The sequence below is a fragment of the Oryza brachyantha genome, chromosome 1, assembly GCF_000231095.2.
Source record: "Oryza brachyantha chromosome 1, ObraRS2, whole genome shotgun sequence".
NCBI lineage: Eukaryota > Viridiplantae > Streptophyta > Magnoliopsida > Poales > Poaceae > Oryza > Oryza brachyantha.
This window is the reverse complement of record NC_023163.2, coordinates 999,563-1,022,071: the sequence shown is the minus strand read 5'-3', so window position 1 is coordinate 1,022,071 and position 22,509 is coordinate 999,563. Positions and strand designations below refer to the sequence as shown.

At 40.8% G+C, this 22,509-nt stretch overlaps 3 protein-coding genes across 4 annotated transcripts; all 3 read right to left on the bottom strand.

The window, feature by feature from the left end:
- Positions 1 to 595: 595 nt before the first annotated feature.
- Positions 596 to 3,075, bottom strand: LOC102700465 (multicopper oxidase LPR1 homolog 1). Its single transcript, XM_015839772.2, has 3 exons — positions 2,739 to 3,075; positions 1,205 to 2,662; positions 596 to 892 (listed from the first exon to the last, which is right to left on the bottom strand). Exons 1-3 carry the CDS (start codon positions 2,985 to 2,987, stop codon positions 839 to 841), a joined length of 1,761 nt encoding a protein of 586 aa, XP_015695258.2. The 5' UTR covers positions 2,988 to 3,075; the 3' UTR covers positions 596 to 838.
- Positions 3,076 to 9,085: 6,010 nt separating this feature from the next.
- Positions 9,086 to 15,147, bottom strand: LOC102700744 (probable ubiquitin-conjugating enzyme E2 23). Of its 2 annotated transcripts, XM_006643641.2 has the most exons (9): positions 14,862 to 15,147; positions 11,574 to 13,557; positions 11,348 to 11,482; positions 11,097 to 11,241; positions 10,819 to 11,021; positions 10,555 to 10,624; positions 10,312 to 10,451; positions 9,874 to 10,185; positions 9,086 to 9,505 (listed from the first exon to the last, which is right to left on the bottom strand). In XM_006643641.2, the coding sequence occupies exons 2-9, from the start codon at positions 13,509 to 13,511 to the stop codon at positions 9,230 to 9,232; spliced, it is 3,219 nt and encodes a 1,072-aa protein (XP_006643704.1). In that variant the 5' UTR covers positions 13,512 to 13,557; positions 14,862 to 15,147; the 3' UTR covers positions 9,086 to 9,229. The 2 variants fall into 2 exon arrangements, with proteins under 2 accessions (XP_006643704.1, XP_006643703.1); XM_006643640.2 differs by having other exon boundaries at positions 10,819 to 11,241.
- Positions 15,148 to 16,174: 1,027 nt separating this feature from the next.
- On the bottom strand, positions 16,175 to 21,260 carry LOC102700480 (actin-interacting protein 1-2). Its single transcript, XM_040524135.1, has 6 exons — positions 20,791 to 21,260; positions 20,145 to 20,306; positions 19,411 to 19,597; positions 18,509 to 18,934; positions 17,388 to 17,795; positions 16,175 to 16,743 (listed from the first exon to the last, which is right to left on the bottom strand). Exons 1-6 carry the CDS (start codon positions 21,180 to 21,182, stop codon positions 16,486 to 16,488), a joined length of 1,833 nt encoding a protein of 610 aa, XP_040380069.1. The 5' UTR covers positions 21,183 to 21,260; the 3' UTR covers positions 16,175 to 16,485.
- Between the last annotated feature and the right edge of the window lie 1,249 nt (positions 21,261 to 22,509).

Below are 22,509 nucleotides of genomic sequence, written 5' to 3'. Positions count from 1 at the left end.
TAAATCTATCAATTGTCTGCTTATTCTGAAGCACTGAAATGCTAGCATGGAATTATGCCGTTTGGATTCTTTTGGCTCTTTATGGATTCCGCATTTTTTATGGACTCAAACGCACAACTTTTTTTATCAGTATAATTTAGTTATATGTGAATAAATGTTTAAAGCAAGTGCGCGATAGCGAGTTAGCAACCCAATGATTTTTTTCCCTCTAAAAGTAGGTGATTGCTTGGGTGTTTCATGAAAAAACTAAACAACATATTTACAAATAAAAAATAATTTATGGATAAAAATTTTATATATTCTTAGCGATCTAAGAGCTAAGGTTGAAAAATAAATTTTAATAATAAACCCTAAAATCAACTTTAAATTTAAGGTTCAAAATTCAAATCTTAGCTTATAAATATAAACAACGATATGATAATAGGGTTGGTTGTGTGCGGATAGATATGCCAAATTGCCAGATTTCCATCCATTATCTAAAAGGGTATAACGGTTTACTGGAGTGGACTGGGAGTAAATTAATGGGGAAAACTGAAAATGGAAATAATAAGTTTTGTTTATTGGCATTTATCAGAATGCATGAACAATATACAGGCCAAGAAGAAGAGCTTTGACAAACTTAGGAGACAGTTTTTGATTTTGCTTATCTGTCTCGTATAACAATTAACAAATGCTCACTACACCTACAACACATGGCCTACAGCTTATAAGTTATGATGATACAACATCTCAAAATAATTTATAAAAATAAAATTTAAATCTCAAAGTACAATATCCCATTTACACTTGTAGGAGTACTAGATTTCTTCTTGTACCCTCATGATCCTTACAGATGTTTTCATTTGATCAGCTTTAGCGGGCGTATCATGGCGTTGTCCTCATGATCCAGAATCTGCAATTAATCAATCAATCAGTAATAAAAATAATTTGTTAACAACAGCTCTTAACTGTTATTCCCTCTATCCACAGTGAGTGTATTTTTATATTTTTTATGTTTAAAGTTTTATCGTTCATCTTATTTAAAAATATTTTATCAATTTTTATTGCTATTAGACGGTAAACGTAGAGCTTTATATAACTATTTTTTAAAAAAATTTATAAAATTTTTAAATAAGACAAACGATCGAAAACCCATGAATTCTGATATACACGGGGACAGAGTTACTAATAATTAATATATAATTAAGCGGCAGAGACTGCTTACGTGGCAATGATAGACGTAGCCGGGCTCTGGCGTGGCGTCGAACGGATACGGCTTGCCGGAATCGACCATGAAGAACTTGACCACGATCGTCGTCATGTGCGACGGCGCGATCTTGACCACGTTCTTCCACCCCTTCTCGTGCTCCGGCACCGCCACCTCCTCGCCGACGGCGTGCTGGCTCACGTTGCACCTCACCGCGTCGTTGAGCCGCGCCATGCAGCTCTTGAACGCGTCGATGTCGACGAGCCCGCGCACGCGCACCGCCTGGAACGACGCGAGGTGGAGGTGGAGCGGGTGGTTGTCCTGCGTCAGGTTGATCACCTCCCACACCTCCGTCGTCCCCGCCCGCGGCGTCTCCGTCGCCGGGTCCTCCAGCCGCTTCCCGTTGATGTACAGGTGAGTCGGGTTGCCGGTGGCGGCGTCTTCGTACTCGTACATCACGATGTATCGCTTCTGCACTGCATCTTCCTCGGCGACGGCGACGTAGTCGAGAAGCTTTGCCGGAACCCTGGAGTCGTCCCTCGCCTTCGCCGGCGCGATCAAGAACTTCATCACCTTGCCGTTGAGGTCGTTCGGCGCGTCGCCGCCGGGGTACGGGTACGGCGCCGTGTTGACCAGCTCCGCTTCGGAGGTCGTGGACTCGGAGAAGTCGACGACGACGTCGAACGTCTCGGCGACGGAGACGAGGATGTTGCTGGCGGTGGCCGGCTTGGAGAGGTAGTTGGTGTCGGAGCCGACGACGGTGAAGGGGAGGCCGTTGGTGAGAGAGAGGTTGAAGAAGCGCGCGTTGCTGGTGTTGATGATGCGGAATCGGTAGCGGCGGCGGGCGACGGCGAGGAACGGCCATGCCTTGCCGTTGACGGTGATGGCCTCGCCGAAGTACTCCGGCTGCCACTGCGGGTGGATGTTGGGGTTGTCGCCGGTGTAGTTCATGTAGATGGAGCCGTCGGCGTAGAAGCTCCGGTCGGCGAGCATGAGCACCCGGTCGAACTCGTCGCCGCAGGGGAGGCCGAGCGGCGCCTCCACCGCCGGGTTGCGGATGACGTAGGCGCCGAGGAGTCCGGCGAGGAGGTTGGCGCGGGTGAGGCCGAGGGCGTGGTCGTGGTACCAGAGCACGCCGGGGGACTGCGCGTTCGGGTAGGTGTACGTCGGCGTGGACCACGCGGGGCCCTTCTCGCCGAAGCCAGCGGTGAACCAGGCGAAGGCGCTGCCGTCGGACTGCGGCGGGTGGGCGCCGCCGTGGAGGTGGACGACGGTGGGGACGCCGCCGCGGCGGGGGATGGCGGTGGGCACGGTGGGGTCCCACGGGAGGATGTGGCGCGCGGGCAGGTAGTTCTGCCACGTCACTGACAGTGGGACCCCCTGCGCCGCCTCGATGGTGGGCCCGGGGAAGGTGGCGGTCGCCGCCGACGTCCCGAACACGAACACGGTGCTCGCCGGCAGGTCGCGGTGGAATTTCTACAAGCAAAACGTACTCTAAACTTCACCAAATTTCAATGAAATTTATCAAAAAGCAGCTGAATTTTCTCCGTACCCATTTCTTCTGGTACATGCCGATGGTGAGGCGAACGGGCGTAGGGTGGCCGTATCTCATGGAGAAGCCGTAGATCTTGGGCATCTGAGGGAGCTCGTCGACGTACATTTCCAGCGACCCGGCCACCTTCTGGAGCGTCTCCTCCGACGCCGGCGGCGGCGACGACGGCGGCCTGGTCGCGCCGGCGACGCCGGCGACCAAGAGGAGGACAGCTAGCTCCATCACTTTGGTGCGCATTTCCAGTTGCATTGCTACAACTTTCTGCTTCCCTCTGCATGCATCAGACAAAGCTTCATAAGTATACTTCCACCTGATCGATAATTTCTATGGATTTGGATAATAACATGGTCTCCAAAATATATGTTCAACTATGATTCTATTATATTGTATACAATAACTAATGTTTGAGTTTACTCAAGTACTTATTTTTTATGACTAATATACATATTTTGTTGTTCTAGTACTACAAAATTTCCATTTTTTTTAAATTTCTTGAGAGAGAAAAAAACAAGGGCATGCAAATATTAGATAATAGTAATATGAGTGCAATTGTGCAAAGACACTAGTGCTGTGTGTGTCAAGAGACAGGAAACAATGTGCCTCCATATGTACATTGATCCTTGCACTTTTGTGGTACAACATGCATGCTAGCTTGCACTATATATGTATATATATGTGGAGCTTCCACTAGCTAACCGTATCATGCATCTGATCTCAAGAAATATATGGTCCCACTATGTAAACTTTGGTACGATTTGTTAAACTAAACCACGCGTGACACAAACTACATATGTATGTATATGAATGATTAACAACTTAATTAACCAAGTGTATATATGCAGTGCAGTTCTATCGATCGATCTGCTGCCAATGTATATGCCTGCGTGCAAACAGCTAGCTAGACAAGGCGATAACGCACTATCTATCACGTCGGACAAATATTAGTAGTGGCTACCATGCATGCTTTTGGGATAATGATGATTGCATTTGATAATTGTCAATGCATGATCACGGCTTAAAATTAATATACACTACTTGATACTAGTATGTAGATAGTAGTGTATATTAATCTTATACCACACGCCTTGATTTCTTTGGGAGGAAAAGCTGAGCAATTTCAAAAAAATCAACCATGCATAGATACACTACACATCCGAATTGAAAGAAAAATTACCATGGTTACATCACTCCAAATAAATATCAATGGAAGGAACTTATGACTATATACAAATTTAGAGGCAAATAACACACACATGCATGCATGTGTATAATGAATCGAAGAGAAAATTAATTAATGGGAAAACGAAAGCAAAGACAACATGAGACGAACCAATAATAGTGAATTAGGCTACGAAATGAAATGCTTTTTGTTGGAGAGAGGAGGCACCACTACTTAACCAAATGCAACTTTTGGTTTGGTAGGCATGGACTTGCACAAGGAACCCCTATATATACCATTGGGTCCAGAGACTGCCAGTTGGGCCCCACAAAAATGTTCAGAAGCCATGGTATTTTATTTTATTTGCAGCAGGAAAGCCAAAACCAGACAGGATTAACAATGGCGTGACTTGGTTGGTAAGAGAGCTATAGCCGGCAACCTAAACTGGTCATAGATGACAAGGACTCCAATATCATCGATCGAGAAGTGTGTGTGGATTAGCAAGATTCAAATTTTGTTTAGGAGTATCTGTTGCAATGAGAGGATGGAGATCGATAAGACGAGCTAATTAATCACTACTTCTTCATGTTTAAGGAACATGCGTTTATGTTTCCTTGAATATTGCTAGCTTTCATTAGAGACAATCAACTTTATGCCACTAAAATTAATTTGCACCGTTGCAGTAACTTTTTGTCGACATTGTTTTTTTTATAAAACCACTGATTTAATCAATTGTTATACGAAGGAATAAAACCGATGGCAAATTTCTGAACTAGTGCGAACTCATTGGCATGAAAGATGAAACAGATTATATCCTTTGATTAATAGGCACATGCTTTTCATCACCTACAAAACCTAGAACAACATCTATTCAAGAAAAAAAATTAAGTTTCATGAATACGCAAAAGCTTACGTCTTATTTTTTCGCTTTCGCTTTTGCTTATAAGCTAAAATTTAAACTTTTAACATTAAATTAAAATTTTTCACCAAATTTTATTTTTTAGACTTGGTTTTTAGATCACTAAAAATATATGTATAAAAGTTTTATTTATAAATTATTTTTCGTTTATACGATAATTTGTGTATCAGAATATATATGGGAAGATTCCCATTTCCCAGTTACTACATCGGTTCTGTCAGCGATATGACATATATGCTCCTTTTGCAGTATATGTCAAAAACGCGTTCTTCATGTAGAACGAGTCATGAACACGAAAGCAAGCTTATGGCACAATCTCAAGAAGAAGAATGGATGGACGGAACGGCATTTTTGGCACTAATATCTGAAGATATCGACTAGTCAAAATATGCAGTATTTATAAGTTATCTTTGCAATAAAAAAATTAATGACGGCTCCATGCTTCCTTGAGCTAGCACCAAATGCATGCAGCTCCTGCATTTTGCTTAATTAAATAATTAATCGACTTGGGTCGCCAAGAATGATAATTAGTAGTTGATTAATGGATCATCAAAATCGATCGATCGTTTGCCTTTTGTCTCGACGTCGATCGGTCGAACGGATAGATAGCAGAGATGGCTTTGAGTGACATCCGTCCCTAAATATTCGAAGGCCATTGAATTTTTGACATATGTTTGATCATTAGTTTTATTTAAATTTTTTTATAAAATATATAAAATTATATATATAAATATATTTAACAATAAATAAAATAAAATAAAAATAATTAATAATTATGTAATTTTTTGAATAAGACGAATCAACAGCGTAGGGACGGAGCGAGTATGTGCGTGTTGCACGACGCGTTGCTTGTTAGTGTCACAAAGCATATATTTAGATCGATGATCAATACAATGTAGACATGCATACGCATGTCGATCGTCATGAACAATTTTACAGCATGTAGTAGAAAAGTTGAGATGCGTGATGGAGTGAGACGCAATTAACTAATTCTGGATTATGCCTGTTATTAGAAGCTGTGTGAGTATTTTGTTAGGAACATGAGTCTTAATTTGACGATCGACACGTAGTACAGGTTAGTCTTACTGTTCTTGAAAGATTAAGGAGGTATCGTATTTTTGATAGCAAGAGTAAATACTCTTACGTGAAGAAAACATATGTTGCTTTAGATATATATCCACACGGCATCTAAAATATACTACCGTTTCACTATACAAGATTTCTATTCATATGGTTGCAATAAATTTAAACATATATATATATAATATTAATCAATAAATAAATACAGGCATAGCTAAAAAGTCTTGTAATATGAAACGGAGAAAGTAATTTTGACACAATCAGATGCCATTTCAAAATATTTTTAAAACCATGACGAAATTGCAATACATGATTTATAAAAAAAACTTTTCAAGATAAATCTACTCGTGAATTCTCCTACATCCAACTAGACATTTGCAACTTTATTTTTTTTCTTCTACTTACACTTATAAGAAAATTTTAAATTTTCACCGATGCACTTATAGTAAGTTAGTTTTTGATCGTAGTTTATTTTCAATATTTGACTTTTAGATCGCTGAAAACACTTGTATAAAAGTTTTATTTATAAATTATTTTTTATTTTCAAATATGACTTGTTTTTTCATGAAAAAACAAACAATCACCTATTTGGAAAAAAAAAGAAATTTCGTGAAAATGATTAGTTTTCTTAATGGGAAAGAGCAGTAACTAAGCATCCCTGTCGACGAGCTACTGCCAATTTGGTGTTGTTAAGTCTACAGTACTGTGCTGCTACTATCTCAGCATCATTCACCGTCAGTCAGATAAGATTGAAGAGACGGAATGAACACCAGAGAGAAATCTGTGGATTTGATTGTGATCAATCGACAGATGCAACAACGTCAGATTTGACGACATGATGCTGAGCGAGTAGAAGATGCCCTAACAGAACGTCTTGTCGGCATTATGCAATTGGTAGCATTCAGGAGTAGCTTGTGAGTTGTGAGCCGTCTCTCTTTTTGACTCTGAAATCGCCATGAAACGCGTCGCCACGATCGATCAGTTAAGCTCACGCAAATGCAATGGACCGACGTTTCTGACGCCAGCTAACTCTGAATAAATATTGTTGTAGAATTTCAATGAAATCTAGTATTTGGTATAGCTACTAATGTTGAAACCGGGTGAATATTATATATTTGTATGCATGCTGCTAGTAGTAGCAAAAGAAAGTCTGAAAGGCAATTACTTGTTCATCTAGCTTTCCATATGATGTTCAATTGTCGTTGAAACCTATCCGGTACAGTAAAGATCTGTTTGATGAATTCAATTCTACTAGTAACTTGTTAGGTCATTTGATTGACCATCTTTCTTCTTCTTCCAAAGAGAAAGATGGAGAGCACACTTTTGATGCTCCGACTCATCTCATCTTCTCCATTTGTAGCCGGCCGGACAGGCCTGTGCTGGGGTAGGTTAATTAAAATTAGGCAGAAAAATGTTGCTTAGGGTTGATCAAAGCCTTACTTGTTGGACTCTCCTAACTATCAAAAACTTTTAATGCCTGTAATTAACCCAACTTTTTTTTTCTGTTGTTTTGTTTGAGAGAACTGGATGGATTCAGCCTCTGTCCCCTGGTATTGAAGTACTCCTACCTAGTTTCACAATTTCAGTTACAACCAAAAAGAGGTAAAAGAGTTCGGCCTTTGAGGACAAGAATCTGAGCACAGTTGCATTGCATTTGCAGCTTCAAGTCTTGAGCCAGGTTGTATCCAGACTAGTTTGACCAAAAACGTTAGGTCAAAATCACAGGGTGTGAGAGATTGAGAAAGTAGTCATCCACACATAGATAAAGATGACGGCTCAAGAGATGACTCTTCCATTTATAAATATTTTTGATATTCCGGCAGGAAATTGTCCATTCTGGCTGACACAGGATAATGGTATATTGTATTGTAAAACATTCTATCCAAGCTGGAAGTGAGGGGAAAAAGACATTAAACATGTCAGAATGGATGGGTGTCTAACGGCAGAGGCTGGAGATGTAATACTACATATATCTTTTATGTATATAAACCAAAATTTCAATCATTAAGCATGAGGATGAGATGATGAGAATCTCTGTCTCAAGCTAATACTAAAATATGGCCATTGACAGTTGAGTTTTCTTGTAGAAGGGTGAACAGCAGAATAAGTGAAAGGTGGTGTTAGCATCCATTAGTGGATTACATATCCATGTCTTCTGCAGCTTGACCAAGAAGAGCAGTTCAATGCCCATTTCGATTGGTATTCCCTAAAAAAAAACAAGTTTGATTGCAACAGACGGATTCATTTGGAACCGCATTTTATAGATGTTCAAATTGGAGAAGTAAACAAATGTTGAGTGGTTAAACATGGGGATAATTTTATCAGTTTGTTCCTGTAAACCTGTAATCAACCATGTCAAAAAAATATTTCTAATGCAAGCTTGAAGCCCACCAAACTGAGTTCACTGTCTACCGTTTTGACTCTAAAATTGTCCATTCTACTGCTCATCGGATTAACCCTTCAATTTGCTAGGATTCATGAATGTTCATCGCATCCAGTCCAATTAAATCTTCATCAGATGGATCCACTATTTAATCCGGAGCAATGTATCTGTGACAGCTCTGGAAATATATACATTTCAATGGATTTTTCCCATGAAACTGTGCAAGTGGAAAGTAAATTCTGTACGACTTTGCCACCTTGAAATCCTGATTTAATGATTTAATTTAGATCATGACATATCAATCTGAACTCTTCAGAACAGTGCGAGCACGATTGAATCTCACAAGTCGGTAGCCAAACAGATTTGTCTGTATCAAATCATCAGTGTCGCAGGGTCAAACAGATAAGATACGTACTACACTTCTTAAGAAATTCGTTCACCAACAAACACAATTTAATAATATTCCACGGCAGTCAATTACAGAGGACGACGATTAATCAGTGATAGTAGAGTACATTATAACCCACGCTCGAATTAGCATTCAACCAAAACTGAAAAATGAGGGGATACCAGTTCATCATTATGGCATGTTTAGCCGCTGATGAACGAGCGTATATGTCAGTAATTGTCTGGTGAATCATACTTGTCCAAGGTTGGCTCGGTAAAAGAAATTACCCATCCATTAGATTTCACATCTCTATTCCTGGAAATTCTAGGCCTGGTTCAGAGTTGGCATACTATCCTGGCCATAAAGAACCCTGCAAGCTTAAAAAAACATCAACTGTACAGGGCAGCTCAGCTCCCAGTTGAGAAGAGATGAATACATTTGGAACCACATTTTCCAAATGTTCAAATAGAAACAAGAAACAAATGTAATGTACATTTATACGAAAACATCAGGTAAGGTGATCATTCTTTCTGAAATCAAAAATGATTTGAATACAAGTCACTCAGTGTTCAACTTCTTGAGCAGTTTCCGTTTTCCCGAGGTGCTCGTATTGGTCGCAATTTGCTCCAGCGTCCTTTAGAGCTGTAATCAACCGTGGCAAAATTTTTGCTAATGCAAGCTTGAAACCCACCGAGCTTGACTGCTCTTTGCTTCTCTCAGTGGTGCACGCATCGTCTGTGAGCGTCCCAACCCCATTACCTTGTAAATAGGCATCACAAGCTTTGAGAATGTAATTGCCACGCTTGGAGAAGTGGCTTTTTACAAAGTCCTCGAAATGCTGCATGGATAGTACATTAAACAATCAGAATGTAGAAGGTTGTAAGCTTCTGTATGGTACGTTAATGTATTGAGAGTTAGTTAAGTACTATACATGACAACATAATTTCATACATTGTATACACCTGCCAGAATCACGGCTAGCAGCGTAAACAATGGGATGAATGTAAAGATTCAAGATTTAGCGTTCAAACAAGTAATCAACATAAAGATAAACACATAACGATATAGCATGCATGTATCATGGTTTATGATAAACAAAGGCTCAAGATGGAAAAGGAAAATAATAGATTACGAATACAGGTGAATTGAATTATCTGAGAAATAACATATATGAAATAGCTATCAAAGGGGGAAGAGCTGTGTTACCATTGGAGGCCGCCTCAAGATATACAACATGGATTTCAAGCTCAGCAGATATGTGTTCTCATTATATGGCAATGCATTCTTCTCCCCTTCAACAGTACCAACTTGCTTCTCATAGCCAGCTTCATTAAAATAGGGCTTTTCATTTAGAACCAAGCCCTGAAGTGAAACCAGCACTTGGAGAATACTGGATGATGATGGATCCCACACTTCATTCCCTCTGCCCGTCCATGTATTCAAGAGACTCAAGCAGACCTTCCCATCCACATAGAGGTTTGGATTTACACGCAAGCCTCCAGAATGGTAGTATGCCGACTGCAGATTTGGTAACAAATGCAAAGAAAGCTCATTTACAATGTAAAAAAATTATCAGCAGATATAATAAGAAAAATAAAGATGAAAATAACAGAAGGATGCTATGGCAATGCAATTGTCAATTACCGGAGGGACTTGTGGATATTCAGGTGGAAGGTGGAAGTCAAAGAAGAAAAGGCCATCTTGGTATGGTGTTCCACTTGCTCCAACAATCACGGCTCTAATGAGGTCCATACGATCCTCAAATACCCTGACATAAATATAGTCTACCATTGCAGTAAAAATAACACCAGTCAGACCACACCACGTCTGTTTCTAACATTTTGATTAGCATTTGAATGAGGTGCAGCTCAGAAAAGCATGGCAAACCTGGTAGATTCTTCTCAAGTATACTCCATTCCTGCTGTACTTTTTTGACCCACTTTCTTCCACCAGTGCCCTGCTTAAGCATTTATCAGCTACTGATAAGCAAGAAATCTAAAATACAAACAAAATATTAAGATAGCCAGAGAAAACTGAGTACAAGCACATTCTTGCAAGCCGGTACTTCCGAAAAATGTAATTTGAGAATGTTAACAAACATATGGACATTTAGCAACAGCATAATATATATACGATATGATAAAATTTTACCTGCGCCATGTTTTCCAGGTAATGATGGTCTGGAGGACACTGCTGAACATCAAAGTGTTTGAAGCCATCTGAATCTCCAGGCTTCTCAGCCATATCCACATCTACAGACTTCCCAGCGGAAGAGTCATTTGTTGTCACAACAGTACAATCTGGTGTTACCACATTGTTCTCCCCCTCGGCTTTATCAATATCATCACCCGATTCTGAAATCTCATTAGACTGGTGAGATTCAACTTCATCCATAGCATCTGAGTTTGATCCATCTAAATGCTTTTTACCTCGAGCAAAGAGTTCACTCGCGAGACGGGTCACAAAGCCAAAAGCAACAGAAAGTGGACCAGTTGCAACAGAGCTTCCATCCTGGGAACTAAACGAACCATTTTCCCTTTCGATGTTACTCTCAGCTACATTTTGTGAATCGTCCTGAAAGAGAATGCAGCGATCAACAGATGAAACTATAGGAAACTAAAAGGTACTTTGGAAAGAAATGGCTGGGCAAACAACAATAGATGCAGACAGCAGATAATACCTGTGCAGAATCATCAAGCAAGTCCGTTTCATTGTCCTCAACAGTCTCCCAGCTAGCGCCATCACTCGCAGTTCCATCATCTAGTGAGGCACCATCATCGTCCCGCCCAACAACATATATTTCATGTGGTCCAACCTAAAAAAAAGGAAATGAAGTTATTTTTGGCACAAATATTATTTTTGGCACTAGAAGCTGTTTCCAGAGCTAATAGAAGTCAAGAAATCACCTTTGACACTGAACCATCGCCCCAAATGACTTTAATATCGCCGTCTTGAAAACCAACTATATTACCAGCCCATGAAAGGCTAGTAAATTCCAAACTGGACTCCTGCTGTGGAAACTGTTCCTCTGCATCAGCTACAGGGGTTGCGGATGCTTCTGTGGAATTCAAATTCTTATCCAGTTCCATGGTGTTGTCTCTATAGGTTGATTCAAGAGGAAGTGAAACAGATGGCAAGCGAACAACAACATCTCCATAGCAATAATCATAATCTGGATGGCCATCCAATTCATATGCACTCACAATTTCATTGCACTCGATTTCTCTAGGCTCCTCTGGGTGTAATGAAGGCTTAAACCATGATACAGACGCAGTTCGGTCCTTTGCATTAACACTTCTAACAAGACCCACACGTTTTGTTTCAGAAGAATCATCAACATCATTACCAACCTTGTCCACGACATACTGCTCCGGGAAGAATTCATGGTCATTTGGACTGTGGATTGGGATGAGCGATGTGGAGCTTGTTCCACATTCTTTTGTCCCATCTTGCCAGATCACATCGACCTTCGTGTATGTATTTGTGATAAGCAGAGCCCTTTCAAAGCTATCATCTCTTCTTCTTGTTCTTTTATCCTTTTTGACAAAAACTTTCCTAAGTTTTTTCCTGTAAGTTGCATTGTCCTGTGATCCCTCCTTTGGAACACCTGATCCCATGCCTGATTCTGATTCATTGGCTATGCGTGTGTTATCTTCATGAACCATGTTTGATCCATCAGCAGAAGCATCACCATCTATCATTGCAGGGTTTTCATCCATATCCGTCTTCTCCACTAGTTCCATTTTAACATCACTGGCTTCAGGAATATCAGATGGTGGACCTAAAGGGTCATCAGAGTCCTTTATTTCTGAATTTTCAATCAAAGAATCATCAGTACATGATGATGTGTATTGGTAAGGAAGACACCAATCAGTTAATTGCCAATTTGAATATGAAAAACAAGACAAAAGAGTCAGATCCTTTGGGTTCTGCTCTTCAGGAGGAACAGATTCTTGATTTGTTGCGAAGTGTGCAGATGCAACCCAATAGACTATAACAGCAACAGTTTCCACCTTTGTGACGGTACCTTCAAGACGACTTGCTTTCCATAGTCCATTGAGCCACCTGGATGTTTTGTAAACAGATGAAGACACTGCCTTCACACGCTGTCCTGGATAAAAGGGGCAGCTTGCATTTGGATTCAGTGGCCCTGATGCTGGCCTTAGCCGCATAGGATCTGCCCTGGCTACTTTACAGACAGAACCGTCATCAAATAACACATTAACATTATCCAACACCTCATCAACTCGGCCAAGCCATGCCCCGGAGACAACATAATCACCTACGTTAAATTCCCTGATTCGTCTCAAATCTTTAGAGGATACACCCTTTATTATGTCTCCATGAGGCCCTTGCAAATCAACCACAAGGCTGACATCAGCAACAAGTCCCATCTGACCAGTTGGATCTGAAGCAGAAGCTACGATATCTCCATGGAGAAAACTTCTGTCCATGACAACCACGCTGTCAATATCTTCTGTCTTCTCCACACCATCAATCCATAGAACCCTAACCTTGTTGTCAGGCAATGAACTCTGGCTATCAACATCAACTCCATTACTGCCATTATCACCATCAGCATCACCATTTTCAGTCCTATGAGAAGTTTTGTGTTCATGCTCCTCAGTATCAGTATCATCGTCAGTGATGCTACCTTCAGAATCATATTCTCCTGCTACCTCCATCACCAACCCACGGGCATCTTCTTTTGACTTCAAGCTGACAACATCGTCTCTATAAATAAATATATTTGCTACTTCTTCAGGCTCACCAGCATCTGCAGACCTCTCATTGTCCTGATTCTTCTCATCAATATTTGCTGAGCCATTTGATAGGTCGTCCATGCTTGACGTAAGCTGTGTAGGTAGATTTCTGAAACCCTATATTTAACTGAAGCACAGAGAATATGTTCCATATTAGAAAGACAATGCAGGTGTGAGCCTTAACTAAGTAATCATAAAACATGACACTAGCAGTCTAGATGACAAAACTAGCAACAACCAGTAAGCACAAAGAAAAAGAAGCAGACTGACACTTCTCTGTAACAAAACGTGAGGCAAAACCAGAAACACACATATAATTCATTTCCAAGAAAAAACTAGACGTTTCTGTCATCATGATGACAAGCATCAGTTAGTAGAGGAAAATGCTTGTCCCTACTCCCTATGTACACGAGAACTTTTTGCACAAGATTTCAATACAGTGCAAAGGTAGAGAATTGGGATTCAGTTAGAAGTGACATTACATTAATTGCACCAAAAAATTCTCAATCGTCAGAGAAAAAATACGAGACATTAGGCCGGATGCATTATATGAGTATCTAATTTGCCTCTATGCATACTCTCTGGGATCTTTTGATTCACCTCATGTCCTCACCATTACTAACCGCTCTATTGATTCACATCATGTCCTCACCATTACTAACCGCTCTAAACATGTAGCTGTTTACTTGATGCAGATCCTGAAGAAAGTACTACTAACATATCAAACACATGACATCTATCTTCACCGTTGATAAGGTATGACACTGAATTTAATCCACTTCAACTTTAAATATAGGGATAAACATAATGACAGTAGCACAACCACAGAGCTAACTAATGGACTAATCTCACATGCAACATTGATCATACAAGTTAGCAATTTTTGTTGCTTAACAGTCATGTTATATTGGCATGATTAATGAGCACTACTAAACACTCATGCTCGGAATGGAAAAGGAAACATAAAGGAAGGTGCATGTTTGTACTGGTTCACCCATGATTGTAATCAGCAACCTACAAAGGAGATCTTATCTAGTTTTCTACTAAGAAAATGTTTCCTATTTACTACTATCCAATCCCAATTCCTAACGAAACAAATCGTCAAAAATCACACTCTGCACATCTGAACTCCTAGACGCGATTGCTGCCTAAGCACCACAAACCGGCCAAAACTAGAAGAACAAATATTACGCAAGCAACAGCATACGCAGGAATCAAGAGCTAGTGGCGTAGCAGAAGCAACCACGCTTGTACGTCTCCGCGGCAGCATCAATCTAGCCTAGAGAAACCAGAGCACCCATCCATCAGCGGCAGCGCACGACCAATCGTCGCAATAACCATCCCATCCATCAGCTCAACTGCTACAGGCGCTGCCGGACGAAACAAAAAAAAAAGGGCTCGGAAGGAAAAATAAAACCCAAGCGCATCTACCTGCAGTAATCGCCCGCTCGAACAAGAGCGGGGAGATCGGGGACGGGCGGCGCCGCAACGCGTCCCCCGGAGGACCCGGCGGCGATGGGGGGAGAGGCCGAGAGGGACGAGGGGAAGGGGAGCGTGGCGACCCCGGGCGATCGGGGCGGGGGCGATCGGGGAGAGGGGGAATCGCGCGGGGAGGGGGAGGGGGCGGAGGCGGCCTTGAGGCGGCGCGTGCCCTAGGCGAGACGAGGAGGGGGAGAGGAGAGAAGAGAGAGAGAGAGGGGAGAAGGCAAGGCAAGGGTAGCCGAACCGTGGAGGAGGAGGCGATGCGAAGTTGCGAACTGAGGCGAGACCACCAAAAAGACAGAGAGAGAGAGAGAGAGAGACTGAGAGAGAGAGAGAGAGAGACTGAGAGAGAGAGTGTGTGGATCGCGTAAGACACGAAACGGTGGTGGGCCGTATTTTGGTGCGCATCGGGCCTAGATTAGATGGGCCAGCCTTCTTTCTCGGGGCTCTGGTGAGTGGGAAGGCCTCCACCAAGTTTGGTAGAAGCCTTCGGTTCGATTATTTTGTCTCCTTGAGATTTTTCCAGAAGCGGTCACTGATCCTTGAATTTTGATCAGAATATCTAGATCCGTCAACTTATAAAATACGTATATAAGTGATAAGTCTGTAATTTTTAGTTTAATATGCCACTCGAGATTTAAAGTGCATATGATATGTGGTTGTCTGAAATAGCGAAAATATGTATATACATTAAATTTAGATTAAGAATCTAAAATGTGTATTTTATAAGTTTACAGATCTATGATACCTCAGTCTAAGTTTAATCTCAAGAGGCAAAGAAGTGATGTTACTCATAGATGGTTATATGAAGTAAATTTTCCATCTTACCAAGAAAACTGAAATTCTTAAAGCATTCATCTGGGGAATTCATGCGTAACCCACTATAGCATGGTTTTGTTGTGTTCAATTGAATTAGACAAATGGTAAAAGTGTAAAAATGAATGGTGTCCGGTGTCAATTATTTGAAAACAAAGTGAGCATAATCAGAACGCCTACATCAGAAATTCAGAGTATATTCAGGTTAGCCAGCAATTATCCCAGACCGTGTTCTTTTCTTTACCCTCCCATCAGTGGGGAGAATTGTATGCCCTGCAAATATTATGCTGATGCAAATTTCTATATTCACTACCAAGAAAAGAATGCAAAAAAGAATGAATTTTTTCTACTTCATCAGCTAGAGCTTATACATTGCTTCATATCTCGGGTAACATTAGGAACGAAAGAGTTCCAAGAAACAAAAGGAGATAAACGGAATCAAGACATTACATGTAACAGGCAGTAGAAGAAAGCATTATGCTGCTGACCGGTCAAAATTACAAACAGATACAGCCATGCAGGTTACAAGCGGAGCAAGGGAAAAAGACAGCATCCCTGTATACTCAAGTTCCTAGCAAAATCAGATGCAGGGATGAAATAACAAAGTTCTTCCAGAAATTCAACAAAAAGAAAATGCAGCTCAGGCCAACTGGCAACATAGAAAAACAAGCGCAGCACCCTAAGGGATAAGTGCAAACACTGTTTTATTTCAATCAATGACGAAGACATGACCCACAGGCAACATCAGGGAGAGCATCTATTGTGGCACCAGCTTCCAAACTCGGATGCATGCATCCTCCCCAGCAGTCACCAGACTATCATTATCGACAAAGGTTAAACCATGAACTCCACCAAGATGAGCTCCTTTTATGGTGATGCGGCTAGATGCCGGCTTGTCTATTTCATATACAATTGCACATGTGTCCAATGACCCTGTGGCGACCAGGCGATTGTCGGGAGACCAAGCCAGGCAGTTTATCCGAGCTGAGTGGAACAGCATGTTCTTCAGCTTGACCTGTTGAAGAAAACAGTAGTGTTCAAACTTCAAAATAGTAGTCATCCCCCCCCCCCCTCCCGAAGAAAGACATAATAACAAATCCACAGAGTTGTTTCAGTTAACCATACAAGTTGCTTGCTAGGGCAATGTGGGTCAGAAATGTAATATGAATATGTCACAGCCCAATGGCCATGGCAAAATGAGAACAAAAATGCAAATCATACAAGGTGCAGACAAACTTCCACCTCTCCTCCAATATGAGCAAACATATTTTCAGTAAATCTTGAGGAAAATATTTTCAGTAACATAACTTTCAACAAACGATACATATCTGTCAATGGCAAGTTATTTTTATAATTTACATTTTCTATTTCACAACAGTAAAGAAAAAATGTTAGGGTGACAAATCAAGATAGTAGATGTCAGTCAATGTGCATGCCATTGCTAAAGCAGTGTATCATAAATCCATGACCTTCACTGAATAAAGTATAAGCTGAGGAAAACAGCCAGTAAAAACAATGCTACTGTTGTGATTTCAAGGTTAAGCAAATGTGTTGCAATGCATAGCACTCCGCTAGAGAAGTTTTGAGCTAAAAACAAGAAAAGAACGGTCTATATTCCCTTAACAGCTAGAAAAGACCAAAGTTGATCACTGGCAGTACCTCTCTAGTTGACCGATCCCACACAACAGCTTCCCTGTTGGCATCAGCAGAAGCAAACATGGAAACATCTGGCGAGTAATGTATGCAAGTAATAGCACCCCGGTGCTTCTCAATCATTGCTTCTTCTGTAAGTGTATCCCCACTGATGGAATAGACACGCAGTTTCCCATCTTGTGCACCAACAATGGCTTCAGTGCCGTCAGGAGAAACAGCAGATGAAGTGACAGTATAATTAACTTTGGTTGTAGAAATGACCTTTGACTTATCCAGCAACACTATCCCAGAATCTGTTGTGACCAGTACAAATTCAGGTTTTTGAATAGCAAGGTTTAAAGCATTTGGCTGACCTCCTACATCCATTGATTCCGCATCTCCACACTGATCTCCATTTAGAGGAATTCTGAAAACCTGCTTTCGAGAAGATATTAAGTTTCTCGTCACTAAACTCCATTGTTTAACCAACAAAAAAAAGGCAATTTAAATCTTAAACTGAGAGGTCGATGTTGTAAGTATCAATAAATAACACTGTATTCTGATCATATCAGGACTCTGGAATCAATTATTGTGCATTGCGTAAGGTACATCAAACTGTATCACGACCAGTATATGCATCTGTATAAAAGTGTTCCTGAAATTTGATGCAAATTGGAGACTGCAGACTTTTTAAGTTGTTACTGTTTTGGCGCATTGAAGAAACAGTTATGCAGATCTCATACAAACTACTTGCATTTTTCATCCAGCAAATTCCAAATTAATTAAGTTAAATACATACACCGTAGGACCAACAATAAAAACCATGCCAATTTTCCATAACAAGTGGACCATAAACACATGATCTCACAATTAGCCACCCATCATAGTGGTAAGACATGGGATAATATGTTGAGTGAAAAGGGACTAAAATGCTCAAACATGTTTCTTTAATAAACCTATAATTTAAGCATTCAGAAACAACGTTCACCACATTGTAACCTCTATATGCCATGGAGGAAACGTTCACAAAGAAGGCAAAACAGTACATATTCATGTGTATTCAAGAGAAACACAACAATACATATTCTATTACTTTAACAGATATTTGATAAACACTAGGCATTTATACTACGCATTGTTTGACTCACCTTGTTATCATATCCAGAGGTGACCAGCTCCTCTTCTGCTGCAGCAAAGCATTTAATCTGGGTGTTGTTCTTTCGCACCAACCTGCCACCATATCCAACACCCTGTATCCATCTCATGATGACACCATCGTAACTTGTGGACAGTATAGTTTTGGGGTTACTTTGTGGACAAAAGGCCAAGGAACTAACAGTCTTCAAATGTCCTGCAAAGGTTACTGGCTCTTTGTCTGGATTACTTGCAGAGAATACATTAAATGTCCCACCAAGAGAGACTGTCACAAGATAATCATTCAGCCAGAGGCAACCAACAAGCATGTCATCTACACCGCCTGTACCATGACAAGCCAAAGTTCTGTTCAATTTCCCACTAGCATCCTCTAGTATGTCCCATACTTTGGCAGTTTTATCGGCAGAAACTGTTAGAACCTAAAATTATGGGTAAATGAAGAAATCGTCATTAGAAATGGATTACATAGTGAAAAACATATGAAGTTACCTGGAACAAGAATTTAAACATAAAATATATGTCAACATGGCCATAATATGCCGGTGTTCCATGCAAGCTAAAATGTGCACGGATGAAAACTGAAATCCATTTTTTTCCGTTAAGAGACAAAATGCATAAGCCATGCAACTAATGGGTAGGATGATTCTCGGATCTAGGCGGCAACCTTATACTTTGCCGACAATCCAGTAACCATATAGGTAAATTATTTATAATTAATAATATTATATGCTGTGAAAGCATTTTCTGAATCTTCTCTTTTATTCTTTACTGCCACCTACTGAAGGAGCTTCACACCTAGAACAATTTAGCTACACCAGAAATTCAAAACTTTCAGTATGGAACTATGGATAGAACAATAATAATTAGCAATAAGAAATGACTAATGCAAAATTACTTGTTTGCTGTCCGGACTCCAGCTAACAGCATATATACTCCCTGTGTGGCTGCCTTCGCTGGACAACTCTCCAATCTTTTCTCCAGTTTTGCCATCATATATCAAACCCTTCTTATCTGAACTCACACTGATAAACTTACTCCCATCAGGAGCATACCGGATACAGTTCACAAAGTTTGAGTGATCCCTGAAATTTGAAGGAATCTTGTAAAGATAACGATTCAGAAGCGACAGAAAGAAAAAAAAAAGCAAAATTACAATATAAAACATAAATGCCTACAAATAAAAGGTAGAAGGGATTACCATGAAATATGCAGGGTACAAAACATGTATTAGTGATACACTGATGGAAACCACATGATTATTTTTTAGTGTTGAACATTCATCTTTAGAATTCAGATAAGAGAAGTTTCATAAGGATAGGGTTGGAGGAAACAGAATAAATTTGTGAGGACAATAGGTTACCATATAGTATTTTTTACGGAGATGTCAAAATAGCAGAAATTCTGATTAGTGTCCCTCTTTGTTAAAACAAGGTATATACCAAGGAAAATGGAAGTTTCATGTATGCAAACGTGATGCATGTAGTATCAGAAGAAATATCAAGTGATCTTTTCCTTATGCCATTAACATCCAACAGATTAAACAAACAACCTTAGAAGCAGAGTACTGCAACTATCGTAGGTATGAAAGTGACAGACTAAGAACGTCAGAAATATTTGACTTTTTAAGACCTTATGGAATGCTTGAATTTGAATGGTGGTCCTTCATAGTAGTTTGCTAGAAAATCTTCACCACATGTCACAATGCGGAACGGTCGTGTTGGCTTAAAGTCACAGCTCAAAACTCTTTTTGAGTGCCCATCAAATTCACCAACGGTGCTGCCAGAGTCCCACCTACAAGATTCGAGGAGCCGGACAATGTAATTATATAACAGAAGAAATGAGAATACATGTAAGAACTTCATGATGGAATAAACTTCTAAACGAACCCCACAGTAATCATGATTGCAGGGACAATATGCCCATCCAGTGCCAACAAAAATCAGTGTGATCATCGATTACTACTTGATAAATAATAAGTATTTGAAGATAAGCCAACAACAATTGCAAGTGGTCCTACTAATCTACACGCACCACCCAAGTAAAAGAGGAGGAAGGCAGGAGGTTATCCTATAATCCCTATTGCAAAGCACCCCAAAATTACCTTGGCTACAAATCTTGTATCACGAAAGCAAATGTACATCTCCTTATCGCAGATGTTACAGAATACAAAATGGAAGAAGGTTTCGCATCCCCGACCCCCAAAATCATTCCCGTGAGATTGTGAGCCGAGATCGAAATGGAAGAGAAGAAGAGATCGAGGGCGTGTTCGGCTTACACAAACGCGCGGACGAAGGACTTCCCCTTGCCATCCCCGGAGACGACGATGCGGAGGCCATCGGGGGACCAGCGGAGATCGTCGACGCGGCCGGAGAGGGGGCGGAACTCGGCCTTGAGGGCGCGGTCGCCGTAGCGGCCCCAGACGCGGACGCACCCGGAGGCGTCGGCGGAGGCGACCCACTCGCCGTTGGGGGAGAACCGCGCGACGGTGGTCGGGTAGGCGTGGTCCGGGTAGGCCCAGGCGTCGAGCGGCGCGTCGAGGCGGCGGATGACGACGCTGCGGCCCGTGCAGTAGGCGATCGCCTCCGTCTTGGGGTCCCCCCCGAGGAGGATCCCGCGGCCGCGCTCCGTCGCCGGCGAGCACGCGTACGTCTCCTGCAGCTTCGCCATTTTTGCCTCTCCTCTCCTCTCCTCTCCCTCCTCCGCTTGATCTGAGCGGTCGCTAATGGTGGAGAGGAGGTGGTGGTTATTAACTGGTTAATACGGTTACGGCACGGTTGCTGTGGCTGACGTGTGGGACCGGAGGAAACATGGGCCCGCTGTCAGTGTGATGCCTCCGAGGAAACAGGGCCATGAGATGATGATGAGATTAGAGCATGGTGTGGTGGCACACCTTTGCAAAAAAGTAGAGAATTTGACAGTTTTTAATGATAGAAATGGCGTAATTCATTGTTTAGTTTTGTTTGGATCATGCTCATCGTGGTGAACACTGTGATTAAAAAGGGCGACAGTTTTGTTGTGAAATTTAGCACTTAGTTTTGCAATCAATTTAGTTTTTTTATTTGTTTTCATCACTAAGGGCAGGTCTGATTTTAGATTATTATTTGGATTATCGCCGTGGATTACCTATGTGATTATAGGGATAATTTAGGTATTTTAAAAATAAAGTTAGCAAATTAGCTTTATGTTTGTATGTTTTAGCTTAGGATTATTGTAGTCTTTATTGTAGAAATAATCTAAAACAAATGATATATTATTGTGATAGTTTATTACTACCTACGTTTTATATTGTATGTATTTTTGGTTTTGGCTAAATTCATTGATTGATGATTGTATATACTTTATATATATGTCTAGATTCATTAGTATTTATATGAATCTAGGCAATGCTAGAAAGACTTACATTGCGAAACGGATGGAGTATAATTTATAATCAAGATTACTATAACGTGACAAACTCTCGTAATGATGCTTTTTTATATTAATGGATGACTATAAACCCACTCGCCTTAGTACTTTAAATTAATTATTAACTTTGCCATCAATGACATACTTAAATTATATAATAAAATATCTTATTAATTTGGCTTAATAATCTAGATCATATAATGTGATAAGCAGTATCTCAAACAAGTAGTCTAAAAGCGAATAAGGAAAACAACAAAACAGGTCCAAACAGTAGAGATTATTGATCAGGCAGATTGACCTTGACCTTAAACAGGTCCAAACAAACAGACATATAGTACATGCAAATCAAGAAGAAAGAGTATTTAGGTTTGGAATAACTTCATCCAAGTCCGTCAACTTAACATCGAGTCCGTCTAAGGTCCCTTAATCCCAAAATTAGAAATGTGTACCCTAAACTCTTATAAACCGTTTAAAAAAGGTTCCTCGACAGTATTGAATTCATTTTTATTTGGTTTTTGCTGATGTGTCATTTGAGAGGTCCCACATGTCAGGGTATAATTTTTTTTCTTTCCTTTCTTTTCGAGTTTGG